This window comes from Fonsecaea erecta (assembly GCF_001651985.1).
Source record: "Fonsecaea erecta strain CBS 125763 chromosome Unknown Scaff2, whole genome shotgun sequence".
In the NCBI taxonomy this organism is placed as follows: domain Eukaryota; kingdom Fungi; phylum Ascomycota; class Eurotiomycetes; order Chaetothyriales; family Herpotrichiellaceae; genus Fonsecaea; species Fonsecaea erecta.
In genome coordinates, this window is record NW_017387245.1 from 2,163,775 (window position 1) to 2,184,705 (window position 20,931).

Genomic DNA, 20,931 nt, shown 5'->3' on the forward strand with positions numbered 1-20,931 from the left:
ACAAGGTAAGGTCAAGATTCGAGTGTGGGAGGGCAGGTGCGGAACTGTAAATAAAAAAAGAGGAACACCAAAAAATAGTAAGAGAAGAACAGAGCAGTTGAATAAGTCAGCTATCTTAGGTCCAGCAACCTAATAATTACATGTTTCAATGCCGGTTGAGTGAGAGCGAGAGAGAGTAAGACGCAGGACAAGACCGCAGTCGCAGCAGCACCAAGAGACTTACCGAGGCATCTTGCGACCTCCCGCCGCCGAGAGCCCGTAACCGAATCGAATCGTCGGTCGGTACATAATATTGCCTGGCCGGAAGAGTTCTTGTGCCGACGGAGGAGTCAGTCAGTAGGATTTGGGTGCGTGACGATAGTTGTGTCGAGTCAAGCAAAAATATGCCGATTTGCTCCGACTGCACTGCACCAGCACATACAATTACATAGGTACTAGTAATAGGAGCTAGACATGACTGTCCCTGTACGTACATATTCAGGTATGAACCCGACGACCTTCCCTTGATTCGAGATCAGACCAACAGACAAGTGTTATTTTGTTTGTTTGTTCTGCTTGAGAAACATACATGCATGCTTTTTTGGTATTATGTATTCCATCCAGACTGTTTTCTGGGCCCTGATCCTTTTGCCCAAATCCCCCAAAGAGAAAGAAGAAAGAAAAATCCATTCACAAACTTTTTCTTCTGTAGGATAGGATGGGACAAAATGCCATACGGCAGATGCAAATGCAGATGCAAATCCCGGCCGGGTATATGGTCCATATACCATCCACATACCATCGTGAGAATTTCCAACCCTCGAGGGGAAAACCAACAACCCACCGTAACATGCCTAGAAGAAAATCCTTCCAGATTAGAGAAACCCCCTGAAAATTCAGTCCTTTTCATTCCATTTCATTATCACCCCGCAAATTCTTGGTCGGTCGACACTTCCTCCACGGGGTTCTTGTTGAGACTCTCGTACAGCTGGAGGTAGCTGCCGATCAAGAAGGCCCAGGAGCCCCTATAGACAGCGTCGCTGGATTAGTCACGCAGTTCTCACAAGATCACATTGATGGGACGTGTTGGTTTCTTCACGTGACGGTGCGTGGAAGGGAGAGATGTTCTGTTGTGCACAAAGGAGAGAAGAGAAACACATACCAAAAGGTAGCCAACCCAGCCTCAAACTGTGCGCCGGAATTCTTGTACGCCATGCCCAGACAGCCGCAGAGCGTGAAGCCAAACGCACCCACCAGGTTCCAAAACGCAATGTGCCACCCCAAGAGGTGCGGCGCCGGCTTGTACCACTTTTGCTGCGTCTCGAGCATGTACAGCGTGCTGCTGACGATGAAGCCGCTGCCGCCGATCACTTGCGGGATCCAGTACGCAGCGTTAAGCCGCCACTCGGGCGTCAGGTGGTTGATGATGCCGGGCAGGGCGGTGATGCCCGAGATGCCGAAGACGGTCGCGCCAAAGAGCTGGGCCGACCCGGCCAGGAAGCCCAACTCGTGGAGGTAGTGCGTCCGCAGGTCGTGCCACGACGGGAACCATTGCCAGGCCTTCTTGCCGCCGCCCTTGGGAGGTGGTTGCGCTTCGGAGACGGTCAGGGTCGAGGGCTTGCCGACGAAATTGCGTCGATTCTGGTGGTGGTGGTGACAGTGGTGGCGGTTGGCGACGACGCGGAGGCGGGCGATACCGTCTTTCTGCTGCTGCTCGTCGTCGTCCAACAGTTGCTCCACGGCCCAGCCGAAACAGCCGGTGTTGTTGGCATTGATGGCCTCGAAGATCAAGAGGATCGAGCCCACTTCGAAGAACAGGATGGCGCCGATGAATGCTGTGACCCCTCCACCGTAATATACTTCGCCGTCAAACTCCGTCGAGGGGGCGACAACTGGAAGCCAGACGAAGAAACCCTATATAGCGAATTGAAGTGGTTAGTGTAGTGCATTTTTCGGGCCTCTTGGCCTGGGTTCCTAGAGATCAGGCGTACATTCAAAACCCAGACGACACTCCCCCATGTAAATATAAAAGCCACGAGCCACGAGATGTCCCAGACTGGAAAGTACGTCATGGTTTTGACAACGGTTTTCAGAACCTCTCTCGGGTCCGACGTCCGCCTCGGAGTCACAAAATAGGCCTCTTCACCAGGCTTCGGTCTCTGGACGAGCAAGGGATGTCGACCTTTGCGATTGTCCCGTGACCGCCACAGGAACCTGACATTTTTGGCGGGCACGTCGGAATCGGAATAGCGCTTGGGCGTGTGGTGCCCGGCTGCATGATGCACGTTTTCCTGCGACGTCTCGACATCATCCGGGGTTTCCTTGGAAGTCGTTCCGGAGTGGTTGAAATGAGCCCGGGTCGGATTGAGGAAGCTGAAGGGCCCCTCGGCGCGTTCCAGTGTCAGTCTGTTGTCATGTTGGAAGGGCTCTCGCGTGTGGAAATGTCTGCTTCGAGGAGGCATTGTGGTGATCTGGCCAAGGCAAACAGGACTCACAGAGAGACCGAGTGTTATTGATAGCGAGGCGTCGCACTGATGTGTATTTCCATTGCCCAGGGGGGCACAGACACGAGGAGTTTAGTAGTTGGCCCCCTTCGTGTGTGTCGCAGGATTTAAATTAAAAATGATGCGGTGGATGACGACGCCCGCAAAGTTTTAGGCTGATCGGCTGTTCCCAGAATCCCAGTCTCTGCCCTGTAAGTCGCCAACTCGTCAAGAAAAAAACAACAAACCGCCAGCTGAAAGGCTCGTCGGGCTTCACTAGGCCAAGACAGTGGCTTGATGCCGCCCTCGATGGCTGTCAAATGGGCTTCTAGAATGGCTGCACTCGCCAGTCACTTTTTGCTGGATTCGTACATGGGCACGGGCCTTCTCATCCTCGTGTGCTGACTGATCCACCCGCTCATGCTTACTGGGCGAGACACCTATACTTCTCCAGGGTACAAACATCGGTAGTGAGAAGAAAGGTGCCCCTTATATCATGGGCTATGCTTGCACTAAGTGGCCACATCCCCAGAGAAGTCAATGAAATCCGTTACATTTGCCTCCATCGTGCACATACGCTTGTCGGCCTAGATTACAATGCCCTTCGAAAGAGGCGGCAGCTGCATCCACTGGAATTGCTGCCTTTCGGGACCTGTCCGTTCAGGTGCCGTGGTCAACAGCCTGGCTCACAAGTCCTTGAATGCCTGAGTGAGAGAGGGCTCCAGAGGAAACCTTTGTCGAGCTGATGTTGGCACGCACGGGTCTTGAACAAATGCTGTTCGTCATCGTCTTCTGACACGCAGCGCCTGGACTCGACCAGAGACGAGCACAGCCCGTGGGCACGGGCACTCTGCTGCAAATGTCAACGTGGCCATTTACGCTGGTAATTTAGCGCGCACAAACATATCTCTCAGGTGTACATCTCAACATCATCCATTTCCTCGTCGATTCGGTCAATCATCATCAGATCCGTGTTTTCAAGCCCTCCCGGATGGGCTTCTTCAGCCAGGTCAGCCAGGGGGTCTAACGGCATCCCGGTGACCCTCTCGAAGCTGTTGCTGCCTTGAGAATCAATTGAGAATGCTTTCGAACTGCTAGTGTTTTTGCTCCAAGTCGAAAGCATCGACCACGGGCGCTGCAGCCGATCCCTGGTTTCGAGCATTTGTGCCAGCGTTCGCTTGGTGTCCCAGCTCATGGAAGATCGAATGCTGTTGATCGACGAATGGAAAGAGCCGGCGAGACTGTTTCGTGAGACGCTTTGTCCGGGTATACGAAGCGATGAATAGGCGAGCGAAGCCGCTACCGAAAAGGATGTGCGACCAATGCTCGGTGAAGGCTCACGCGATCGAAAGGCAGCTACAATGAACTCCTTCACCAAGGTCGAAGGTGCTGTGCTCCTTGGATCGGGACGTCCCGGCGCACTGGGTATATTGTCCGTTCGTGAGAGGTAGAGTCTAACGAGATCAGGACCCCGTGTATGCCAGTTGTTGATCGTGGTGTTAATCTCAGCGAGGAGATAATCACCGAACCGCGACCCTATGCGACGACGCCAGGTCGTCTCATTTCCGGAGCTCAAAAAACTTTCGCAGATCACCGCCAATGCCAGCAAGGTGTCAACGTTTAACGGCTTGACCCCATGTGAGCATAGCGGCAATGGACACAAGGATTCTGCTGCCTGGACGAGCGAGTCAAAGGAGGAGATGACCAAGACGCAGGAACAGTATAAAACCCAGACTGCAGACACTCGAGACCAAGCAAACGTAGGCGAGCGAGCCCCGACTTTGTTGAGGATGCGCCTGTTCATCTCCACGAAAGCTTCGCACCATTGGAGTATCGCCCTCATGGCCTTTCCGGCCTCTCCACATTCGAACAGATGATCATGGTGTGCCACTTGCGCCTCGAGACACCTTGACGACATATACAAAGTCCCTCTTGGCAGACCGTCTCTCAGCATTTCCTTCAGAGAACTCATGATAAAGAGGATTTCGCGATCTTGGATTTCGGGCAGAATGACCTCGAAACGTTCTCCAACGCAGCTGACAGCGAGACGAAGCGCAGTCTCCTTTGGGGGGATTGGAGATTCTGAACTCGTGGGGTGCCTTCGCAAATTTGATAGGTAGAGGTTGAGTACAGCGATGTCAAGGTTGTGTCCAAAGCCATACTTCTCCAGGAGACCTTGAACTTCTAACAGCGCGTGGTGTGCAATGTTTCCTTTACGGCCGGGCTTATAGTTTCGGGCACAATTGATGGCCGCAGTAACCATGCTCCGCACAGAGCTGTCGATCGACGTAGCCCCGGGGGGGTATATCTTGTCTGGTGAGAGGTTGCTTGTGCAAGTCTGCCAGTATATATACTCCACATAGAACAGGTCGGACGCCTCATCGAAAAGGCCAGCGGCGGCAAGAGTGGTGGCAACCCCTTGGATCTCCCACACTTCTGATACTGAGAGAGCCGCCGGGTCTCGGAAAGCTGGCCAGATAGGGAGCAGCGAGCAAGAAATTACCTTGTCCATGGATAGAGCTGCGAGAGGTGAGGTCGCCCTTAACCAAAGCTCAAACTCAGGGTCCCACGAATGATTGTAGGACATCTGCGGTGAGGATGGAGCCTGGTCCTTTGAGTGGGGTGGAACCTCTTCACTGAGTCTCGTATTGATGGCTGAGGAATTGTCCGTTGAAGCAGTCTCCGCGAGCGTCAGAGGAGGAGTCGAAGACACCCGCGACGACTGTCCGTCATGTTGAACACTGTTGATACTTGAAGTTTCCGGTGGAGATGAGCTAATGTCCTGCATGTCGTGCTGGCTGAGATAAGGAGCGCCCATCGTTCGTGTGGGAGACATTCCCATTGAGTTTCTGGCAAGGCCATCGGCAAGTGGTGCTTTTGGTCCAATTCGCACAGCTTGTTGCTCGGCTTCAATCTCTCCAAAAGATGGGAGGCTCTGCTCCGCTGGGATCGTGTGGTCTGCCGTCTCCCTGGATGCGCGGTCGTGTCGCGCGATGAAGGAGGCACGCTGAGGCAGTGATTGGGTGTCGGATTCTGCCGGTAATCTCGGGGCAGTCGTGGTGTCAGGCGTGACGACCGGTGCGTGGTCTGGTAATATGTGTCGCTCGGCAGAGGAGTCACCCTCGAGATTCGTCCTTATCACGCTTGGTGGGTTGATAACTGGCGCCTCTTCAGTGTGCGCTTGCAGACCCCATTTTTTCATTCGGCGTCTGAGCTGGGGGTATCTGTCTCGATCAGTTCGCATCTCGAAACTCGTGATTTGACCTACGATGGGTAGAAGTTCTCACTCTCTAATTCTTTGAGGATTGCGTTCTTCCACTTCCCGTCAAGGTGAAGTCTGGTGATCAGCTCCCTAAACTGTTCCCATCTGTCATCTGGGATGCGAGTGGCATTGCCTGGCCTCTCATAGATCCACTCAATTGAAGGCATTCCGGACGACATTTCGGTGGCAGGAGTGACTGTGAGGTTGTACGGTTGATACGGCAAGTATCCCAAAGCAAATTCGATGTCAGGCTGAGGGCTTGTTGTTCACTGCTCCCGGCGGGGTAGTCCTCTACTTGAGTGACGGCCCAGAGCGAGGAGCCGTGTCGGCCTTTCCAAAAAGAGGAAGTAACAGCCCTAATGATGCTACAAGGCGCAGATAGCCTGCCCCCGACCTCGATCGATCATCATGAGCAGACGTCGAGACACAGGCGGTGGGATGGTCCGCCCCGCATTGTTTTTTCCTAAAAATGGTTTAGAGGCGACATGGACTCACCCAACAAGTGGCCCAGATTATTCCGTTCCTGAAACTCAGGGATCGCCGGGCTCTTAAGCGCCCCAAGCCCCCTAAGCCCCCAAGCGTCTGCCCCGATCAGCCCGGTGCCTGCTGATTACGGTATTTGGGATAGCACATGTGCTAAGTGCTCCACTCAAGTCCGGAGAGCGTGCAGCAGATGGTGAAGTCTTGACTTGCTTCATGCCTTGGTCTTCTCTCCTCCAGATGTTTCCATCAGTTGGCCACGACAGGGGCCTCTCAAACTCATCCACCCAGCCCCAGCCTAGTACTCCACCTCGACCACAGCAAGTAGAAAGCACCTCAGTGGTGGTGGGCCACCAATGGGACTACGCGCTTAGCTCGAATGGGGAATTCTCAAGGTCAGAACGGCGATCAGCAGCAGTTGTCGCCTGATAACATGAACGGTTCTGCTCGTGCTGAGGACCGGAACTGCTTGCGAGTGCAGAGCCAAAAGAGGTAATTGACAATGGGTCTCCTGGTAATACCGCTGCCGCAGCTATAAAGGAATGCACCTCACGATGTGAGGGCAGTGGGCAGGCTCACAGAATTGTCGTGGCCCATTCCGAATCAGCTCGTCAAGCATTTGTTATATCTGTCTACTTCATCTCTTGGTTGAGTGGCAGTAACCAGTTGCTCTCTAAACCATCAGGCTCTTCCGGTGCACGACTTTCCTAACACAGAGCCAACCACCTTCAGCGGCAGTCAGTAAGTACGTCAGGTTGACGAGCACCCACGCTGGCCAATTCTGTACTGACCGAACACCATCATCAGACATGACTAAAGAAGACGTTCAACACATCGGTGATCACCACAAAGCCATCGACGGCGTCCAGTACCCCGATCAAATCGTTGAGGAAAACGAACAATTCGTCGAGCATACTCTCGACCCCACCAGGCTCGAAGAGGTGGATAAGTGGAAGCATATCGAGCGGCCAGCGACCAAACATCATGGCCAGACAATCTCGGTGAATGGCGCAGCACCATGGCATGCTCTCGCGGCGGTCAGGAAGGAAGAATTTTCCAGGAAGCCTCGCAACTAGCCGGTGCGTGGTGGTGGAGGATGGATCATCCATTCAATGGTTCGAGAAGGCAGGCTTATAGCGGTGAAATAGGGACTGGAGCTTCGGAAAAGTCAACGTCATGGACAAGTATGATATACGAGATGTATTAGGATTGGCAATACCAGGACCTCTCCTAGTCCAACGCCCGTCGCTTCCTAAATTCATCCGTTCCGTTCTTCAGTGAGCCTGCTCGCCATGTGCAAGGTGACACACAGACCGGGAATGGTCACTTGCTGCTTTACATCTCCAAAGCGGCTTACCAAGGCTTTACTTTGGTCGGAGTGCTTCTCGTGCATGGAGTCAACTAGTCCAGAACTTTCGTCATACTCACTCCACAACACCGCTTATGTGATGTCCCCAGACCACGCCCTCGCTCCAGCAGGCTTTCTCATTGTCAAATATTACTACTAATCTGCGGGGTGTACATTCAAACCGCTTGTCAGAGTACGTACCATGATGATCCGTGCGACAGATTCCCCATATGGGGCCTGGGCTTGAGTGACGAGAATGTATGGGACTAGCGTGAGCTGGCAGGCCGAGTCGGCCAGAGCAGCCCAAGGTGTGGAGGCAGTACCACGTGGAGAGAGTTGATCAGTACCACCAGTACTTGAACCTGTTTATCGCCGGTGAGTCAAGCGGCGCGAACGCACTAAATCAATCATTTCCGTTCACTACCAGCATACCCGAGAATCAAGGGGGTCGTGGACGAGGAGTGCGAGGGGAGGCGGAGATGTCGGGAGGGGATCAGGGGGCCTTGACCTCTGGCAAAAAGACAGAGCACCTCGCCAAAACCGGTGGATCGCTCGTCACCATAGTCGAGGAGCATGGCCCGACCAAGCGGGGAGGCTTCTGACAGAAAGGTAGCAGATCTGCTCTTCTGACTCGACGGAGGGTATATCGTGTATTATCATTCGATATTTGTTGTCTCTAGAGTGTCAAAAGTTGAGTGGAAAGATGCATAAAGACGTCTCTCAGACCCGCTCAGCTTACTGCCGAACAGTCTGCACATGGCTCTTGGAAGACTCCCATTCAACCGGCGGATTGGCAACTGTAACGCTCTGAAGCAGTCTGTCAAAACCTCCGATACCGACCCCTACATGCACCCATATCGACATTAAATACACCCCTGCCTTACTGGGTGCAACCTCTCGGCACCCACTCGGGATTCAATGGACAGATAGATCCAAGGCAGCCTGGCACCAAACCATCCCCGTCTTCTTCGCCAAAAAGCCTCTGGCTTTTCTGAACCGAACCACTCGGACTCGGCTTCAAACAGGACCGGCCGTCTCTTCGGAATGAGCCTGAGAGTCGTACAGCTTTTCTCCGCCGACGAAGCGGGCGACAGTACGAAGTTGCCTCTCGAACGTCCTTTTCGAGATCGACCAATGGGAGCGCATGAGACAATGGAGACGTCTTCATGCAGGACAGGGGTCTCTTCATTCCATTTCTGGTCTAGCCTGGTCCGCCTGGATCTCTAGTCCCCACAACGGCATTGTCTGCCAATAGGAAGCGGACAACAGGACGCCCTACCTCACTGATGGTAGACTTCATCCTTGGTTGAACAGGACATGGAGTCGAGACATGGTCCGCTGGCTTCGGTCGAAGTAAGGGGCTTCGGTGAAACACAGCGAGCCGAGTCAGGGAGACGTGCTCTATAAAATGGGCTGTGGCCTGCACTCGGTACCACGTTCTTCAAAGCGATTCTCTCTGAATTTCCCTCCTGCCCAAGAACGAAGGAATATTTGCTCTTCCCTCCTCGAAATCATCACTCCCTTTCTCGCCATGGCGCCAGACACACTCTCTTTAAGTGGCAAGGTCGCCATCATCACTGGATCCGCCAAGCAGAACGGCATTGGTGCGGGCATTGCCTCTGCCCTGGCGCGTAATGGTGCCTCGGTGGTCATTAACCACGTCTCCGAATCGTCTGCGCCCCGTGCGGCAGAGGTCGTGAAGAAGATTCAGGATGCTGGAGGCAAGGCCACGGTTGTGCGAGCCGATGTATCGACCCCCGAGGGTGCCAAGACACTGGTTGAGACAGCGCTCAAGGATTTGAAGGTCGACAAAATCGATATCCTAGGTATGTGGAATCTCGACTCGGATCCCATTCTCAACCTTTTCGGCACGCATCGCCGAGGACTAACATGGGAGCCATGATGGGTTGTAGTGAACAACGCCGGTGGAGGTGCCCTCGTCCCTGTGTTGCAGGCGACAAAAGAGGATGTGGAAAGCATCTTTGCAATCAACGTCTTCGCCTCGCTGTATATGACGCAAGCGGTGGTTCCCGTCATGCCTCGTGGCGGACGCATTGTCAACATCGGCTCCATTGCGTCGAAGATGGGCATGGCGCCCATTCCGCTGTACGCTGCGTCCAAAGCCGCCATGGACACACTTACTTATGCCCTGGCCAAGGAGGTATGTAAAGATCATTGTCAGCTAGTGATCGATGGATTTTCTCCCACCTTATCGCAAGTATCTGAGACGAGTACTGACGCTTTTCTTGCAGCTCGGGCAGGGACATGGAATCACGATCAACACAATAGCGCCAGGACCCGTTCCAACAGGTGAGCAGCTTCCAGCAATAGATCCTTCAGTATTTTGGATCTTGTTCGATCAATAGTACTCAAACTGAATTTTCCGTATGTGACACTAACTTTCGGCGGCACCACAGATGGTATCCCCAAAGGCCCGGTGGCTGACGCAGTGCACAACTTTCTCATACCCATGACGAGAGCTGAAGAGAGAATGGGGACGGTTGATGACATCGCCGATGCGGTGCTGCTTCTAACCTCGGAAAAGAGTCGATGGATTACCGGCCAGTTCATCTCGGCAAGTGGCGGAATTACTGGAGGATGAGGCTTGACATGTTTGCAAGGCTGTAGGAGTTCCAGAGTTGAGCGGGTCACTTCAAGTCCGCCAGGAAGCGTGCTGAAATTCTAGTCCCCTGATCTGTCTCAGAGGAGCACAAGGCGTGGTCAATTTCGAGGATGATTTCTGGGACTTTCATTTCCATCAATTCGTCGATCCAGATCAGATCCTTCGCGACGTTAATGGCAGACTTGCCACTGCTAATCCCCATGGCTCTCATCAAGTCGACAGTAGCTCTCGCGTCCAGTTTGTGGGATTGGTTCGATGGCATTGAATGGACCATAATAATAGCCCAAAGGCTGAGTTCCGGAAAGGACGTGTCGATACAAGGCGCCATTGGGACGAGAGCCGAAAATCGCTGCTGCAGTATGGCGAGCTCGTCTGCTATGAGCGAAAAAGCTTGCTTTACGCTGGCCACCAAGATGAGTAAGGCGAGTCTGACTACTTCGCGGAGTATCACTTCCGAGAAGGGATAGCTATACGAATCTTCGTCGGTCGGCCGTCGTAATGAAAGCAGAAAATGGAGCACAGGTGTAATTCGGTTCGCTGCGGTGGCGCCAGCTTTCCAAAACAGAGGATTACCCCTATCAACATTCACAAACGCTGCCAGCTGTGCAGCTTTTTCAAGGGCGAATGCCGTATCCGCAAGTCCCTCAGAGGCGTTACGAATACGTGCGAGGAGTTTCTGCATAGACGGGGACAATGAGTCATGATGGACGCTCGGAGCGGAGAAGTAAGTGGAAGCGGAAAGCGAGGCTTGCAATCGAAAAAGGAGGCGCCGAGGATATCAAACCTGCAAACAGTCAAAATAATGTCCATCCAAGTCATCTCCCCACGTTCACGGGTTGCCCGTACCAGGAGGCGAACATGACGGTGTTGCTGTTCAGAGCCTGGAGGCCCCCTCGAAGGCGGATGATGTTGTCCAGACCCTTCATATGGACAGCGTAGCGATCCCATCTGCCGACGGTAGACTACCACAACAGTTATTACCAGGAACTGATTCAAAGGTAAGGTAACCAACATCATGGCAGAGAAACCCCAAAACCGTCGTGATGACGCCCTGACTGATATTATGGGACTCCCTCCCAAGCCTCTGGGCGACTTGGTTGAGACACAGGCTCAGGTACCTTGAGGACTCCTCAAAATCGCCGTACTCACAACCTCTGCGTTCAGTCATCTGATGGAAGAATAACGCTGCATTTGCCAGTGAGAGGTAGAACGCGGTGCAATCAATGACGGCCATCGTAAACCACTCATTTCGGAAAGGTCGATAGAGGTACTCTCCCTCAATTTGCACTGGGGCCAATCAGCTAGAGGGCGGTACCAGATGCCTGTGGAAAGGAGCTTACTGAACTGGATCAATTGGCGGGCTCTACCATTTGTTTCCACAGGAAACAACGCATACGGATGAAGCGAACGAGGAACCTCTTCATAACAATGCAGGTCTTGACCTGCCCTATGAGCAGATGCTTCCTCGTTGTCTTCAATGACAACGCTATCGACTTCCGCCGAAGGTAGCCTCACCGCCAGAGTAACGAATCTTGGAGGCTTCTTCCGTGACTCGGCAACACGAGCCATGACATGGTGCCGAACAATTCTTTGGGTGCTTCTTTGTCTCGAGTCATCGGGCCGGGATATGTTGACAAAAGTGAAGTCTGCATATCTGTCGCTGTTCTTCTTCTTCTTCTTCTTCAACGCCATTGGGCTGAGACCGGTCGGTAGGAATGGCTTGAACGTGAGGCTAGTGAGGCTTGTGTGTGAGGAGTTCAGGCACCGGCAAAAACCACATGTTATGGAAAGCTCCGCCTGACGAAAAGTGCTAAGTGCAGATTGCAGCATTGGCACGTGATAGGGCGTCGTAATTAGCCACGTCAGACAGAGTCATTTCTCACCCCTGTCGGCCGCCAATGGGCGTGAACATATTGAAAGTTAATGTGGCAAGTCTCTCGCGCGACCTGAAAAAAGTGTCGGCATCATTGAATATTCTGTGTACAAGCATAAGTTCAAGCCTCTTTGGCTCTCTTCTTACTCGGCTCACACATATATGGCTCCTTTCAACTATAGCCTGTCATACTCTTACTGTTCCCAGCGATAGGGTCTTGTCACATGTCTTCCCCATCGCTGCGTTCTTCGGGTCATGCGCAGATGCTCTGAGCTGCTTCCATCCAGAAGTCAGTTGTGCAGCCATCCACTTGGTCCGCGTCTGTCGTTCTTTAGGGCTGGATCGACTCGGAAACTCTTCATCTCAAACCTTCCATCCTATGTCTCGCCTCTCCATGCCACTCAGAAACCACTATCGTACTCCTACCCCCGAAACCGATCTCACAATGCCCCAAGTCCTCTCTCTCGGGACGTCTCCGCTCACACCCAGGCTAGAAATACAAGGAAGAGCAAGAATGCACAGAGGAAGCACGTCGATACAGCGGAGTCGTCGCAAAGAAACCCCTCGGACTGGGTCGCCGAGATAGAGAGATTCCTTCCGAGACACTTGAGTCGGCCAGATGAACTTGAGTCGCGGACCATCATCCCACCAGAGGTAGATGTTGAGGATGTGCTTCGAATTCTCACGAGCGCTCGCGATGAGGGCGATGTGGATATTCTGCGCTTCATGGTGCTCACTCAACACCGATACAAAGCTGTCGTTCACCTCGTTGAAATCTTACTGAAGGCTGTTGCGCTAGCAGCCAATGAGCCTTTCAAAGATGAACTGCCCTCCAACATTATCTGGCCAGACGGGTCATTTGCGAAGCGAAGGGGTGCTCCTATTGAACTTGAACGCGCCTTGCACGTCAGTCGACGACCTCTTGCTAGTTCTCGGCAGTCCTCTGAATCCGCTTTGTCCGAGAGAAGTCAAGAGATCACGATGGAGCTCATTTGGTCTGTTCTCGCCGATCTTGTTCTGGCTTCAACTAGTCGTCCTGCGGAGGAAGCGAAGCAAATCATGAACACCGTGCATCAGATCCTGGCGCTCATTCACAATTTGGGACTCGTCCCAGCGAATATCTACACTTACTGCCTCCCACAAGGTACGACAACCGTTCAACAGTCGCCGATCGTTCATCTCCTGAATTCGAGAATCCTGTCGACGCTTTCAGACGCTGTTTGGCATGCCCATCAGGATGAGGTCACTGCGCGGTCCGGCAAAATAGAGAGCAGTCCGTGGAATATCTTTCGAGAGCCACCCCCAAGTCGCCTGCGACCTAGGAGGCGCGAGCTTGGACCAGAAGTGTGGCTGGAGTTCATCCTCTGGTGCTGCGTTGAAGCTGGATTCGCCTCGACCGGAGCTCGCATCGTCCGGTCATTACAGACAGACGCAGGTGGCTCCTGGCACGCTATTCACTGGCCCGACAATCGAGTGCCTTCAGTCGACTGGGATCAACAGACTCGCAGAGGACCTCTACAGGACGAAGAGGAAGTATTCAACAGGGAACAGCTCCCGAGCGACTCTCCTGGGAAATTTATCAGCGCTGAAGTTGTTTTGGCTATCGCTGACTGCCTGATAAACAACGTTGGAGTGCCTGCTATGCGCGGCCAAGTGCCTATCAAAATCCAAAACGAGATCAAAGAGTTGATATCGTTTGCTGGACCGCACAGTCTTACGCCGGCATATTTTGACTATCTGGCTGTTCGTCTTCTCCAGACTGAAAGCATGTATAATGCGGACAAAGCTGATTCTCTACGAAAATTGGCATCTACTATTGCCCAGCTTCGGGGCCTACACCAAGTGGAGCAAAACCATCGGCAGCGTTCAGGGCTTGACTTCGATTCCATCCTAGACCACTCTGAAGTTCATGCTGGGATTCTTCACCAGGCTCTGCAGGCCTGCATCGAAGCGAATCTTGTCAGAAAGGCGGTCGACACATTCACAGAAATCCAGAAGATGGTTGACGGGAACAAACTCGAGGCCATTGGAGAGTTCTTGTCTCTGTCCCTCAATCCAGAAGATGGATTCTTTACTTCCAGGCATGCCAAAGGTCAGGGCGAATTCCTCAACACCTATGGACAGCTTCCTACCTATAAATTGCCTCCGTTCCTCGATCTGGTGAGCAATGCGAAGTTGTTTGGCTTGGGAGATTGGCTTCTATTCTCCGAGGATATCGACGGACCGATCTTGCCTTCTTCCACCTGGGGCATGCCGTCTGTCGCCGCTGCGGTGACGCGCTATGCGTCCGCCAAGAATGACCCACTTCTGGTCAAACATGTCTACAATATGAGCAGACGATCGGGCCGAAAATTGACTGTCAACGCCCTGAGGGCTTTAGTGGTGTATCACATCAATGCGTGCGACTGGACCAATGCTGTGCTCAATCTCCGGGAACTACGTCGCGCTGAAGGAGGCGGCTATAGTCCTAAGATCGTCGCGAGTCTCGCAGCCAAGATATTAAGCCTGGAAGTCGACCCGGCGGTCATGCTACAAGAAGATGCTGAGTCTGATCTCTCACAAGCTATGCTACTGCTCAGTAATATTCTCGACGGTATTTATGACTCTTTGCCTGGTGCTTTCAGGATCGACCAAAAGAAGACCTTCAGACAACAAGTGGGATACCTCTTGCGACTCTTGGAAAACGTGCCGAACAGCGAAGTTTCGGACACTGTCACTCGATTCAAGTCGAGATACCCAGTCAGCAACGAGCCAAACCTCGCGGCGGACACTTTCAACGTGGTATTTGCTGCAATCGTCGAAGCCAAGGGTGTACTGGAAGGGTGCAATATCTGGCACTTATTCTGCAAAGATCCGAGGGACTACGCTACCTTGTCAGCTGGTGTGGTCGATAGCCACGGCTTTGCATTCGTGGACTACGCCACAGACGAGGATGAATATGAATTCTTCGACGGGGCCGCAAATGAGGTAGCCAACGATCCGGGCGGTGTCGGCGAACATGATGACGGCGAATCGCCTCGATTCTCCGACGTCATCCGTCATGCAGAACCTCATATTCCTGCTGCAATCCCCGCTTCACTCAACATCGATGCCACGATACTGAGCGATGAGTTGGAGTTTGCCAACAACAGAAATTGGATCGAAGACGCCGACATTCCTATCGAGGCCCCGGATGTGAATGGGAATTCGACACAGCTAGATCTGAATCCGATCGTCATTCCCAATATGCGCACCTTACAAATCCTTGTCCGAGGAGCGCTGGCTGAAACACAAGCCAGAAAAGAGCGCAAAATAGGCCATCGTGACCTGGATACAGTCCTCAAATGGGCGGAACCATTCTATGGCGCGTTCAACCTGGCGCGTGAAGACATCGAAACAGAATTTCGGGTTTCCGAATCCTTGCCGAAGAAAATGAAAATTGCCACAAAGCATCGTCGAGCAGCATACAGATCATCACGCGAGAAGTCCAAACTCGGCGTCGGCAAGCACTTTACGAAGGCAGTCTTCGTTCCTAGACGTCCTGGTTCTCAACAAGCAGTTCAGGAGACAAAGCCGGATATTCAGGCGAACGACACGGCTGAAGTCGCGGTAAATAAAGCAGATGAGGGAGTGGTTGGAGATGAAAGCACGCCGGTTGAGCTGGAGTTACCGTCGCGTTTCAAGGTCCGGAAGTTTGCAACCTCTGTCCAGCACGCGTAGGGTTGTATGTACGAGGCCGGTACTGTTGTGTGGGATGTGACCGCTTGCCAGACACGGTCGCGGTGTAATTTTAGCGAAATGTGCACGTTCCCATTGTACAATATCACCCATATATTCCAGCCGTGTAATACACGCAGATCATGATCAACCTCGTCAATGTACCGAGTACAGTATTTCAACTAAGAGACTTGGACTTGAACCCGCTGATCTTGGCAGCCACAAGGCTGGAAGGATAGGGGCGACAAGGGCACCTCGGAACTCCTCACGGGCGGGACGCTGTCTAGCTAGCTAGACCTGGTGAGCCTTACGTCTCCCCCTCGAGAACTAAGTAGAGCCAGATGGATGGCATGCACCTGAAACGCAGACAGACAGACAGACAGACAGACATTCACCAATCTCAAGGGGCCTGCCTGCCTGGGCGAAGTCCCCTCCTCACTCAGTCACTCACTGTGTCACTTCCCGCATCATCTCATGCACATGAGCCGGGGGTGTTTACATATGTATGTATGTAGTTAGATAGGTGGTGGTACATATCTCCATCTCCAAGAGAATCATATGTATAATGATAAGAATGGAAGAAGAGGGGGAAAGGGAGGAGGGGCATTTTCATCGACTCTCTCGGGCTTCCCCAGCCCGAGATGCGTTCGGATCTGCAACTCACCCCCCCCCGCAGGATGTTCAAGGTCAAGGTTATGGTTATGATGAAGGTCCCTCCTCCTCCTCCTCCTCGTTCGTAACGGTGGGAAGACTTTATCACATGTACAAGCCCCGGGAGTTCGGTCAGTTCTGCCTTTTTGGGCTTGGTTGGTTGGTTGGTTGTCCGTGCGTCCGCCCGTTGCTCGCTCGCACGGTTCAGTTCAGCAATGAGTGATGAAAACCTTGATGGGAAGTGATGATGTATTTCTTATATATGTATGTATGTATATGTCTATGTACAGCAATATTATGTGCCCCGTGCGCAGTTGGCTGGGCCAGAGCAAGAACTCCGGCGCCTTTCTGGGAGGAGCGGGGGATCTATATATGTATAGTTATATATACCTATACATATTCAAGCACATAAGTTCGAGGTATAGGCAACCAAGTATCTATCTATCCATCCACCTAACCATCTAGGGCGAGAAAGGACAAACTACGAGGAACGAGCCTTTGTGTTCCTCTTCCTCTTCTTCTTATTCTTCTTCTCTCCTTCTCTCACCCAACTCGTACATCAGTACGTCAATCAGCAATTATCTCCCGGACTTGTGTCGCCCCCGCAACATCCCCGGTCAGCATTTTACCATCTCTCGCTCACACACCCCTGTCGTGGCCCAATCGGCGGTCCAGTATTTCGGCAGAACAGCACCGAGTAATCATTACTCCAGCGACCGTCTCCTTACGTTTGCGGGACTGAACGCGGGGGAGGGGAAAAGAGACAGAAGGTGGAAGAGAAGAGACGAACAAACAAAAGGGCCGGCCGGTCATGAAGGTCGTCTTCTCCTCGTCGATCCTCACTCCCTTTCTCACCACCATCATCATCACATTAATCCCAGCCGCAGCCATGGCCCAGCAAGTCGATCGCACCGCCACCAATGGCTGGGGCTCGACGCCTTCGCAGCGCCACTATATTAACCATGCCCAAGCCTTGCAGGTCCTTAATGCCGGCATCAAGCGTGCGGAGGCCATAGGGTGAGTTTGTTCTCCGGCCGCCCCCTTTCGACCATCCGAAGACAGAGTGAGATGACAGGATCTCTTGTTTCTGGTTTTTGGTTGACGCAGACGGTGGTATAAACAGTGTACCGCAAAACATCGCCGTGCTCGATCCGTCGTCGTGGCTGGTGGCGTTTGTCCACATGGATAATTCTTTCCTTGGAAGTATTGTAAGTGGTGCACCTAATTACACATTACCTGCCTCCCGACATTGTTGGGGCAGTGGCACAGCCCTATCATGATACAGCCAGTGCCCCAAGTACGGTGCCTCTCCATGGTCTGGGGAAAAGGGAAACCATTTCTGACAGACCAAAAACCCCAAACCAGGACATCTCCCAGAAAAAGGCCAAAACCGTGGTGCTCTACAACGGCATCCCCAACAACGCGTTGCAGAACCGCAGCGAGCCGGGCGGTGATCTCTGGGGTATCCAGGAAACCAATGGCGGGACGGTGGTCTTTGGCGGGGGTCAGCCGATCTTCGACCCGGACGGGTACTTCATTGGTGCCGTGGGCGTGAGCGGAGGCACCGTGGACCAGGACATTGATGTGGCGGTGCACGCGGCGGAGAGTATTGGCACGACTGCCACCTTGCCGTCGTCGTGATCGGGCACGACAGGGAGAGAAGGAGAGAGACCGAAGAAGAGTTGTGTGGCTCACCCCCGGATGGTCATGGAAGTGACGCGCATTTTCATGAAGTCAGCGCCTGGATTGGAAAGCCCCCAAGCTCGACGGCAGCCGGACCCGTGCAATGTAAGCATAAGCATAAGTCCTCCAGCGTCCAAGTATACAGGGTGACTTTACGATTCAAGGTATTTGGGCCCAGATTTCGCCGTCGTTATGCATGTAATACGTGTCCTTGTTAGTCGATCTGACCTGCTCCTCAGGCGGTCAGGCAATGATCATGTGGATTATGCTCGCACACAGTGGTGCCGTGGTGCCGGAGCTGAGCTTGCGTGGACAGGGCAATTATATAGGTAGAGAGACATGACGGATGGTGCTTGAGGGAAGGGTTTTTTCGACTGCTGCTGCTAAGAACACCCATGGGTTGTTGTACTTGTTGATTTTAGACCTCACCTAAATAAGATAAATGAACACCAGTATTTTACCACTGTCATCACCATGACTTGGCCTTCCGCATTCGCCCAGAACAAGACGACACCGAGCAATGCGTCGATGAGGCCCGGCAACGAGTCCCGGCCACGACGAGCCGGATACAACGTCTTGAGGAAGAAACGAGACAAGCGACAGAAGGAGCTGCACCGGTCGAGTAGAGACGCTTTGGTGAACCACGACGACGGTGACGACGAGTCTTTAAGGTCCTGGAAGGAGAAGGCCCAGAAGCAGACGGTGTCGAGATGGAGGCGGATGTTCCGACGTCGCCGTGCGAGTTAACCAGGCTTTATCGCTGCTCTTGGATTCGGCGTGGGCCACTGGTATGGTGATGGACGGCGGTGGATGAGGCCACAGCGTGGCTCAGCTCAGACATGTTTCGTATGCATGTATCCGATTCCACCCGGGCTGAGGCTCACCAGGCTGGTGAATAGCTACATAGCTCTCGCCTGACAATGATGGCGCTGCGTCAACTTAATGCCGGCCTACAGAGCAAGCAGTCTATCCCATTGGCTTCTTCGGGGGGGGATTTGCTGGTTGGCAATAAGAGTAACATTCTCACGACCCCTTTCATTCTTCCGTAAGAGCTTCACGTCGAGACGAATCTCCTGGTAATACCGCGTACACAGGTACAGTAAGTTGAGATTGCTATCATGCCACCATCTTTTTTTCCTTCACTTTCATTCGTCATGCCATCACGCGTTTTGCATCACAGCCCAACGATGCCACGATGCCAGGGTTGCCACGTTCCCGAGAAATCTTAGCTCAACACGTCGATGATATGATAGCGAAGCTATTCATTCACGTGCATTCCCATCAACAGTGTTGTCGAACCCCATCACTTCTGTTGTTCGGAGCGATTCACGTTCAAGCTGAAACATCTTGCGACCCGAGTCATTTTGCAGGTTCCTTTTCTCTTCGCACATGAGACCTTGACATGTTGGGCACACTCTGCTGTTACTTATTAATGTGATGGACGTGTGCACGACCTCGTCGACGACGGTGCCCTCCCTCCTCCCACAATTGTCGTCGACATTATGATGGGTTCATTCAAACAACAACCACCACCTGATAAGATGGAGGAGCCGACCTTTGTCGAGAACGGTCTCCAGCGACTGAGGCATCTGACATGGGTAGGATTGGGTCACCCAACAGCTCAGCATATACTGACTGACGAAACTGCGTCTCCCAGGCATGGTTTACCTTTCCAATGGCGACCGGCGGCCTCGCCCTGCTGCTGTCTCCCAAGAACCAGCCACACACCTTCTCCGGCCTCGAGACCCTCGGTGAAATCGTCTACATCGCCGACCTGGTCATCTTCACCTCCATCGTCTCGGCGATCACATACCGGTTCATCCGGTGGCCGGGCACCCTCAAAGCGAGTCTGGTGCACCCGACCGAGTCCCTCTTCTTCGGCACGTCCTTCCTCTCGCTCGCCAGCATCATCGCCGGCATGGCCCTGTACGGCATCGAGCACACGGGCCCGTGGCTGGTGGTGACCTACCGCGTGCTGTTCTGGCTGTATTTCGCCTGCACGTTCATCGCCGCCGTCGGCCTGTACTGCATGCTCTTCACCAACCCCCGCCTCAAGATCCAAGACATGACTCCGGCGTGGGATCTGCCCATGTTTCCCTTCATGCTGACCGGCACCATCGCCGCCTCGGGCATCGAGTACCAGCCCCGCGACGCCGCCATGCCAATGCTCATCGCGGGACTCACGGCCCAGGGACTCGGCATGCTCATATCGATGGGCATGTACGCCAGCTACGTGCGGCGCATGATCAACTACGGGTTCCCCTCGCCGGAGTCGCGGCCGGGCATGTTCATCGCGGTCGGCCCGCCGAGCTTCACGGCGCTGGCCGTCATCGGGCTCGCCGACCACTGGCCGCGCGGCTACGACTACTTCGGCGGGCCCGACGACATCACGGCGCAGGTGGTGCGCATCCTGGCGCTCCTGACCGCCGTTTTCATCTGGAGCCTGTCGCTGTGGTTCTGGGCCATCGCCGTGGTGAGCTGCCTGGCGGTGCGCCGTACGTTCCGCTTCCACCTGAACTGGTGGGCCTTTGTGTTCCCCAACGTCGGCTTCACCCTGGCCACCATCAACATCGGCAAGGCCCTGCGCAGCGACGCCGTGTTGTGGGTCGGCTCCGTCATGACCGTCCTGATGATCCTGCTGTACGGGTACGTGCTGGCCAACCACGCCCGCGCCGTGTGGCGCCGCGACGTCCTCTCCGCCGGCAAGGACGAGGATCACTACCACAAGGAGCGCATGGAGAAGATCGAGCGCCTCGGCGGCGACCCGGAGAAATGTAACTGTGTCACCACGGGTGGTCGATGAGATACAATGAAATGTTTTTCTTGGTGACAAAACAAACTAAATCCATAGAG

General features: G+C 53.5%; 7 protein-coding genes across 7 annotated transcripts; 4 read left to right on the plus strand and 3 right to left on the minus strand.

Annotated features, from left to right (window-relative positions):
• Positions 1-901: 901 nt before the first annotated feature.
• On the minus strand, positions 902-2,441 carry AYL99_02538 (hypothetical protein; the record flags this gene model as incomplete). Its single annotated transcript, XM_018834054.1, has 3 exons — positions 902-1,004; positions 1,142-1,893; positions 1,971-2,441. The coding sequence occupies 3 exons, from the start codon at positions 2,439-2,441 to the stop codon at positions 902-904; spliced, it is 1,326 nt and encodes a 441-aa protein (XP_018696678.1).
• Positions 2,442-3,372: 931 nt separating this feature from the next.
• Positions 3,373-5,903, minus strand: AYL99_02539 (hypothetical protein; the record flags this gene model as incomplete). Its single annotated transcript, XM_018834055.1, has 2 exons — positions 3,373-5,686; positions 5,731-5,903. The coding sequence occupies 2 exons, from the start codon at positions 5,901-5,903 to the stop codon at positions 3,373-3,375; spliced, it is 2,487 nt and encodes an 828-aa protein (XP_018696679.1).
• Positions 5,904-9,083: 3,180 nt separating this feature from the next.
• AYL99_02540 (hypothetical protein) lies at positions 9,084-10,154 on the plus strand (the record flags this gene model as incomplete). Its single annotated transcript, XM_018834056.1, has 4 exons — positions 9,084-9,378; positions 9,466-9,713; positions 9,805-9,862; positions 9,970-10,154. 4 exons carry the CDS (start codon positions 9,084-9,086, stop codon positions 10,152-10,154), a joined length of 786 nt encoding a protein of 261 aa, XP_018696680.1.
• Positions 10,155-10,200: 46 nt separating this feature from the next.
• Positions 10,201-11,867, minus strand: AYL99_02541 (hypothetical protein; the record flags this gene model as incomplete). The annotated part of the gene is made up of 4 exons (XM_018834057.1): positions 10,201-10,851; positions 11,003-11,137; positions 11,188-11,462; positions 11,516-11,867. 4 exons carry the CDS (start codon positions 11,865-11,867, stop codon positions 10,201-10,203), a joined length of 1,413 nt encoding a protein of 470 aa, XP_018696681.1.
• Positions 11,868-12,774: 907 nt separating this feature from the next.
• On the plus strand, positions 12,775-15,747 carry AYL99_02542 (hypothetical protein; the record flags this gene model as incomplete). The annotated part of the gene is made up of 1 exon (XM_018834058.1): positions 12,775-15,747. One exon carries the CDS (start codon positions 12,775-12,777, stop codon positions 15,745-15,747), a length of 2,973 nt encoding a protein of 990 aa, XP_018696682.1.
• Positions 15,748-17,284: 1,537 nt separating this feature from the next.
• AYL99_02543 (hypothetical protein) lies at positions 17,285-18,036 on the plus strand (the record flags this gene model as incomplete). Its single annotated transcript, XM_018834059.1, has 3 exons — positions 17,285-17,412; positions 17,519-17,603; positions 17,761-18,036. The coding sequence occupies 3 exons, from the start codon at positions 17,285-17,287 to the stop codon at positions 18,034-18,036; spliced, it is 489 nt and encodes a 162-aa protein (XP_018696683.1).
• Positions 18,037-19,619: 1,583 nt separating this feature from the next.
• AYL99_02544 (hypothetical protein) lies at positions 19,620-20,881 on the plus strand (the record flags this gene model as incomplete). Its single annotated transcript, XM_018834060.1, has 2 exons — positions 19,620-19,676; positions 19,736-20,881. The coding sequence occupies 2 exons, from the start codon at positions 19,620-19,622 to the stop codon at positions 20,879-20,881; spliced, it is 1,203 nt and encodes a 400-aa protein (XP_018696684.1).
• Positions 20,882-20,931: the final 50 nt, after the last annotated feature.